Consider the following 7,185-nt stretch of genomic DNA (forward strand, 5'->3'; position numbering starts at 1 on the left):
GTTTACACGGGTCGAGTATGTCAGACGAGTTATTCGGCCCAGTTACTAGGCCCAGTTGTTGATTTGTTCAACTCGCCCGGTACTTGACTAGACTGTCTACACACATCCCTATTTCAAACAGGTACAGTGTGACAGAGAAGTTGTTATTATTTCTCTATGGTGTAGGGTCTGGGTATTCCGTATACCGTAGCTTTCGTGTTAAATGTTGTTTGAGTTTAAAATGGTCCTTCAAGAGTTTAATACTGAATCTATACAGTAACTTAATTAAATCACTGAATTACATTATTAGATATAAAACTGAATCACCACTTAAATTCAGAGGTTGCTTAAAAGCTTTTTTGCAAATAACTTTTAAACGGTGAGGAAATAGACCAAAAGTGAAAGGTAATATACGAAAAAGAATAAGATTTGTTACAAATTATTGTTACACATGAATAAGATTTGTTACAAATTATTGTTACACATGAAGGTGTTAACAACTTTAGCTACTAGGCCTACACACTAAAAAATTACATAATTTCACTATTACACCCCATCAGGGTTTAAAATAGTCCAGTTCTTGTGGTTCAAGCACTCTTGAATGCTACAACTGTCTTCATATGAGGAGCTAAAATGCAAACCGTGTTTTGTCACAGTTTGTGTACTTTTCAGGAGGCACAGAAAACTGATAAAAAAGTTTTGGATGGAAGGATTATATTGATTTTTTTTTTTACTTGTTGACTGCACTTCTAGAAAAGAACCCAATAAGGTTTTATCTAGTTATATATTAATTTAACCATTTAAAAAATGTTATTAAGTTTGGACAAAACACGTTTTGCATGGACCTTTTGGATAAAACACGTTTTGAATGAAACGCATTGGGACAAAACACGTTTTGAATTAAAAATGTGTTAATGTTAATTTTAAAAATTAAACATTACAATCGTTAAGAATTGGCTGTTTAGTGCTCTAAACATTACACATGTGATATTTTTAGTATCAGTTTGAAAAATTAAACATTAAAATCAATAAAAGTTGGCTGTTCAATGCTAAAAACATTACAAATGTATGTAACTTGTTGCGTAATAATATTTAAAAAATTAAACATTATTTCGAGATCCTCCGCACAAATATTAAGTACTCATTTAAAGTAATAATAATAATTACTAATAGTTGGCTGTTCAATGCTTTAAACACTACACATGTTAAGTCACACCGTTCATGGGCTCAAGCAATCGTACACTCTTCTTCATCATCAAATTCATCTGCTTGTCCTTCGACGATTGGTGCATTAAAAAGGATCATGTGACCAAAAGGGCTGCATCCATTGGCCAGTTGGACAAAACACGCTTTGCATTACAGCCACCTGAGGACAAAACTCACTCTGCACGAACACCCAGTTTTCAATATCAGTTTTAAATGGGAAAAAGCTTATTTTGCCTGAAAAACAAAGTTACCTTGAGTGGAAATGGAGAAAATAAATTAGAATCAATTATTAGCTGAGTTTTGAAAAATATTGGACAAAACACGGTTTGCATGCTAGCTCCTCATATATGCTTTTTTTTAAATTTTAAGTGGTCCGATTCCAATTTTAAAGACAGGGGAAAGCTATAAGTTGGATGCCGTTGTAAAGATGATTTCTTTTAGAAGGTGTAACATGCTTATAGGGATTGTCAAATTATGGGAATTTCGAAGTGAAGCAAATGCAGAGGTTTTCTGGACTATTGAATGGAGAAATATCTTGTTTGACTAACATAATGGTTTCAAGAATCTAGTTAGGTGGAAGGGTTAGAAATTTTGATAGTGAAAAGAATTTTCTACACAATTGGCGTTTGGGCAAAGAAAAAACTGTTTTTACCACCCATATGTTTGGAATTTAAACAGAGATTTTGTTTTTGCACTTTCATAACTGCATATGGGTATAACATAGGCCTAAGCTAAATGGGGATATATAATTTCATAATAAACTGATATAAGACATCACGAGAGCTCGCCCCGTGGTCGAAAACTCGACCAAAAGTATGTATTTTCAACCCTTGCTGTAAATAAAACATGTGATTGTGATTTCTTTAATTTGTTTTGATTTTCTGTTTATATTTTGTTATTTTGTCACCAACTTAGCAACCCATAAGGCCCATGTAAATTTTTGTTTAGTTCATTTTTTGTGCTTATTTTGAGTCTATTTTAATTTATAAAGGGATTCTGCACATCTACAGGAAAATATCTTTCATTTGGTACCAATTGTGTGTAATTCGGTCCAGTAGTATGGCCAGGCTAGCTGTCATAAGTTTTGCAAAGGTTTTCAGTATATAAGAAAAATAAGATTACTGTTAAGGCACAATAAAACAATCAAATTGATTTTAAACAGTCTTAATAATAAAAACCACAAACAAAATTATTTGTATGTCATATTTTTCCTAATGTTTCCGTAGAAAGCCTTCAACATAATCCGATCACTTTATCGTGGTAATTTTAAAAGACAGGACCGGAGCTCTAGAGTATTTTAGGATAAAAAAAGACTTCCTTAATGATATGTTATTCATGTGCAAATTAACAATCAAAGATCAAATTAGTTCTTATACTATTCAAGTAGATGTAGCGATAACCACTGGGTAAGTGGGTAAGTCACTTATTTTCAATGAAATTAAGACATTAATTGATGTTACTTAGGTGCCCCTGCCGGGCAAATACAAGCTACATGGACCGGAGGTGATATCTAGCGAGGAAGAGGACAACAATCCTCCAGCTCCGTGGGACACCAATCTATCTGAGCCTCTACTGGAGAGTGGAGGTTTGGGTGGAGCTAGTGAAGAGTTCCCTCATCCTCCTCCTAACTTGCCACCTCCTCCACCAACACCTACGCAGCAGGACATGACATTCGCCATCAGCCTCCCGGAGAGTTCCCGCACCGGTACAAACAGTACAAAACCTAACACGATGACAGCTTCCATCTTTGTACAAGGTGATTCTAGTGGTCTGACAATGATATCATATATATAAAACCTACAGTATTGTAAAACCTACTAGCAACCTAAGTCACTTTGTGATTTCAAAATCCATGATAATTGTATAGTTGGTATGGGTGAAAACGATTATGTCCCTATCATCATATCCCTATTATTTGCGTTGCGAGCTTTATTATTTTCACTGTGTGTGCGATCTCTTCGAGGCGTCTTAGAACAATTGCAAATACTAATGAAACATACAATGAAAACATAAAATCTAAAGTAAGTTATTTTATTCTTTACATGTTACACAAATAACCTTTTTTTACTGATACATTTTTTATACCACTTTTATTTTTATAGTTTTAGTTTATTTTAGTCTTTTATAACTCCTTAGTTTTAAGGTATTTGTATTTTGACAATGTCACCTGTTTGTGTAATGTTGACCTGTCACATCAGCACATTCTGCGAGTGATTCACTCAACTATCTGATGTCTAATTCAGTAAGCAGAAGCCTATAGTGGTATTTTGATTAAAATTTAGAGATAACGTTTTGACAAATTAGTCTAAAACTAGCAAATCTTAGTAACGTTTGCAAATTCTAGATGAGAAAGCCAATAAGAGTGAAGCAAGCTCAAGCTGGACGACGACAACCACAGGCAGTTTCCTCAGTGACTTGTGGGGTGCAGTAGGCTACAAGGGGAAAGGTCCTACATCTCTGTCTGAGTTTGTGGCACCCGGGGCTCAGCTGCCGTCCCAGAAACCACCCGGAAGACCCACCATCACCAAGGTGTGTTGAATAACTTGATTCAACTTATGTGATTATTGCATTATTTTTATGTATTGTTTGTAATATAGGAAACTGTAAAATGTCTTGTAGGTGTGATGGATTTGTGTCGGGTCCGGCCCGACATTAGAGTTCGTGCGGTCATGACAAACTGAGCAGAAAGGGTTAACATTTTGGACTAAAATAATAAAGTAGTTTTGAATGTAAACAAATCATTTAAATTATTAGTATTCCGGTATGATTTCATCTTGTAACTTATCTAGACTAATTATTTTTTTATGTCTCTTGACCTCCACACAAAAACAAGTTATAGCAACTAAATACGATATATTTGCTACTTACCTTACCTTACCTAGCTGGCCACTCAAACCTAAGCAGGTTTTTGGCCTCTCCAACAGCTTTGCGCCATCTTTCTCGGTCCTTCATCATCTCCTAACGGACATCCTTCTCATATCCCTCTGGACTTGGTCCCACCATCGCAGCCTTGGGCGTCCTAAAGGTCTTCTTCCTACAGGTACAGCATCCGTCACAGTTCTCAAGACTGACTCTTCAGGTCTCCTGTAAACATGTCCTGCCCATCGAAATCTTTGGCTTTTAATTAATGCAGTAATATCCGGATCTTTGTAGACCTCACGTAATTCTTTATTTAATCTAATCCTCCAAATTCCTTCTTCTTCAATTGGGCCATATATACGTCTGAGAATTTTGTTTTCGAAAATGATTAGCTTCTTTTCATCTTGTTTGGTTAGTACCCATGTTTCAGATATTTGCTACTTAACCTGTTAATATATTCTAACCTTTTGTACCGTTATTCAAAAAACTTACCTGTTTGCTGTAGGTTACGGTGACACCCCCGCTAGGTCCAGGACCAGCCCCTATGGCTGAGGATCTCCAAGGTCCCTTCCCCCGCCTGGCCAAGAGTCCCCCCCACCACTACTACACGACACAGCATCAGGACGTGAAGAACGACTCTATGAGCTGGTACTACAGCAACTACAACAAGTCTGAGCTGGAACCCTACGTGGGGCCGGGGAGAGGGACAGGCGCAGTTGTGGGGAGGGGTGGGGTAGACGATTTGACTCATTGTGTACAACTGATCAGTGTAAACATTGTTGTGGTGATGTTTGTTTCATGAGATTAAGACAGTGAGAAGTTTACCAAAGATTGTGTATTGTTAGATTTAGATAAGGACAATTAATTGTGGCCTCGACAAATGTTTCCTAACCTCTTTTTCAGCATGGATGAGTGTTAACATGTTAGTTATATGGTAGTTTGTTATTCAGTAAAATTTACCCTTTAATTATTTACTGTAAATATTTAAATTACTAATTTTCCTTGGAACTATTCTAAGGTGTACCCTTGCGGTCAAACAATCACATACCTCTCCACCACTATTACATCTATTTCCAACCGTATTGTGATTTCCTTATAACTACAACTAAACCTTTTTTTACAACTTTGTCTGGAAATTTATTTTTGAAATAAGTTAACCGCAAGGACGAGCGCTGTTCGTAAATTAGTCTTCATCAAACTCCCGTCGCAGCAAAGCAAGCTAGATCAAATCTGAGACCAATATTTTGTTATTTACTTAATTCATTATTATTCTGGTTGACCTCCATGACTGTGGGGCGATTAGTATAGTAATAATATTAGAAAACATGGTATAAGAAAATTTGCACTCCCACCAACTATTAATTGTGTTCTTTTATTAGGTTTCTCTAGTAAAGGGATAACATCCTGGTTGATAACTGTTTCCAGTTGACAAATGAGTAATGAAAATGAGCAATTTTCTTTCACAACTTTTGCGAATACTATGACGAGTCTAATCTTCGTACATAGGTGGAGACCAGCAAGAATACATGTAGAAAGGAACACAAAAATTTTCTCAGATTTGATCTAGCTTGCTTTGGCTGCGACAAAAGCTTGATGAAGTCTTTCCTTTAAGGATAGCCCTTGTAAATTAGAATCAATAGTCTGGCATTTTTTTTTAAATACACACTATCATCCGATACTACACTACAGCAGAGGTAGCACAGACAAAATTTATTGTGTGATGGTGGAACCATTGTGTACATCATTACATAGAAAATTATCATACTTGTGTCTGACACTGTAAAATATTCTTGTGAAGACATTTGATTTTATCCTAAAAAATCTGTTTTTTAAGTTGGATTAGAGCCTACCGCTGTCAAAGAACATTTTAGACTTGACTTTTTTATTTGACTTTTTACTATAATAGCATACTTATTTATGAAAAAAAATTATAGTCTTGGTCTTTTATTTGTTTTATTACAGAAAGACGACTAAATACAAAGACTTTTTTAGATAGTGTTTTTATTATTCCTGTTCAAAAATCACTAAAAAGCATTCAACAAAAAATTGTGTGGAATGGGGTATAAATTAAAAGAAAAACCATTCTGTTTAAAAGCTGTGTGTAATTATTTTTGAAGTAAAAGTTTTTTTTATTACTTAAACTTAGACTGAATGAATGGATTTTTAAAGATAACAAGCTTTTGATACAGACCAGATTTGTCACATTCCTATTTTGAACCCTATTGTACATTATGCTTCATATACTTTCATAAAACATAGAAAACTAAAAATTCTCATAGTGTAGAACCAGAGTGTAGCAGTCTTTTCATACATATTACAAGTAATGTATCCCTGTTTTATATGTTTGTGTTTTCTATGACCTCTGCTGGGTAAACAATTAATTTCATTAAAGTACTCTTTTCTTTTATTTAGGATTCGGTCTTTTTGTACAGTACGGAAAATGTAGGGTTAAAGTGTTATGTAACAATTTAAGTATATAATATAGCACAGTATATTTCAAAATGTATAGTTCTAATTTTATATTGTGTAAATATTTCAAATAGTATAACAGCATCCAATGCTATTACAGATTGGTCAAAAATCTGGCTTGGAATACAAACGATGTGTGGATTTGTTAGAATTTATTTTCAAACAAAATACAAAAATGTTGAATTAGATTTAATTACTTTTTTGACACGGATATGAATACAACTACTTTATAGAAACTAAACTTTATCAATATTTTCAAATTACGAGATCTAAACTGGATAAAAAGCAATATTCTTAATGTTGTAATTTTTTCTTGACATTGGTTTTCAATTGACATTTATTTTGTATAATAAAATCTTTTAAGTAGCATTCTTTGGTTTTTTACAGCCTCCTATTCCAATTTAATATTATTTGTATAACCTGTTTTGAGATGAGACTGAAAAATCATAGCAACCCTAAAATTAGACAATACTCCCACTGCAGCATTGCAATTGTAGAAATCTACTAATTTAAGCAATGTGTACACTTAATTCAAATTGATTTCATATGGTATAACAATAGTTCTGCTATAGACAAATTTGCAAAAACTCAAAAGAAATTAAATGATTTTAAAACATATCATAAACACAGAAAAGCAATGTTTGGGTAGGTGTAGGGTAAAAACATTGTCGC

The 7,185-nt window shown here is 34.2% G+C and overlaps 1 protein-coding gene across 1 annotated transcript in view; it reads left to right on the forward strand.

Moving 5' to 3' along the window:
* Positions 1 to 6,778, forward strand: part of LOC129000233 (protein artichoke) — an 81,733-nt gene extending 74,955 nt beyond the window's left edge. The window contains exons 20-22 of the mRNA XM_054427188.1: positions 2,650 to 2,941; positions 3,530 to 3,714; positions 4,550 to 6,778. Of these exons, the coding sequence (XP_054283163.1) occupies positions 2,650 to 2,941; positions 3,530 to 3,714; positions 4,550 to 4,846 (774 nt within the window). The 3' untranslated portion in view covers positions 4,847 to 6,778. The remainder of the gene's footprint in view (positions 1 to 2,649; positions 2,942 to 3,529; positions 3,715 to 4,549) is intronic.
* Positions 6,779 to 7,185: the final 407 nt, after the last annotated feature.

Source organism: Macrosteles quadrilineatus, unplaced genomic scaffold (assembly GCF_028750875.1).
Source record: "Macrosteles quadrilineatus isolate MER2022 unplaced genomic scaffold, UCM_ALF_1.0 Scaffold_8__2_contigs__length_117827958, whole genome shotgun sequence".
Taxonomy (NCBI): domain Eukaryota; kingdom Metazoa; phylum Arthropoda; class Insecta; order Hemiptera; family Cicadellidae; genus Macrosteles; species Macrosteles quadrilineatus.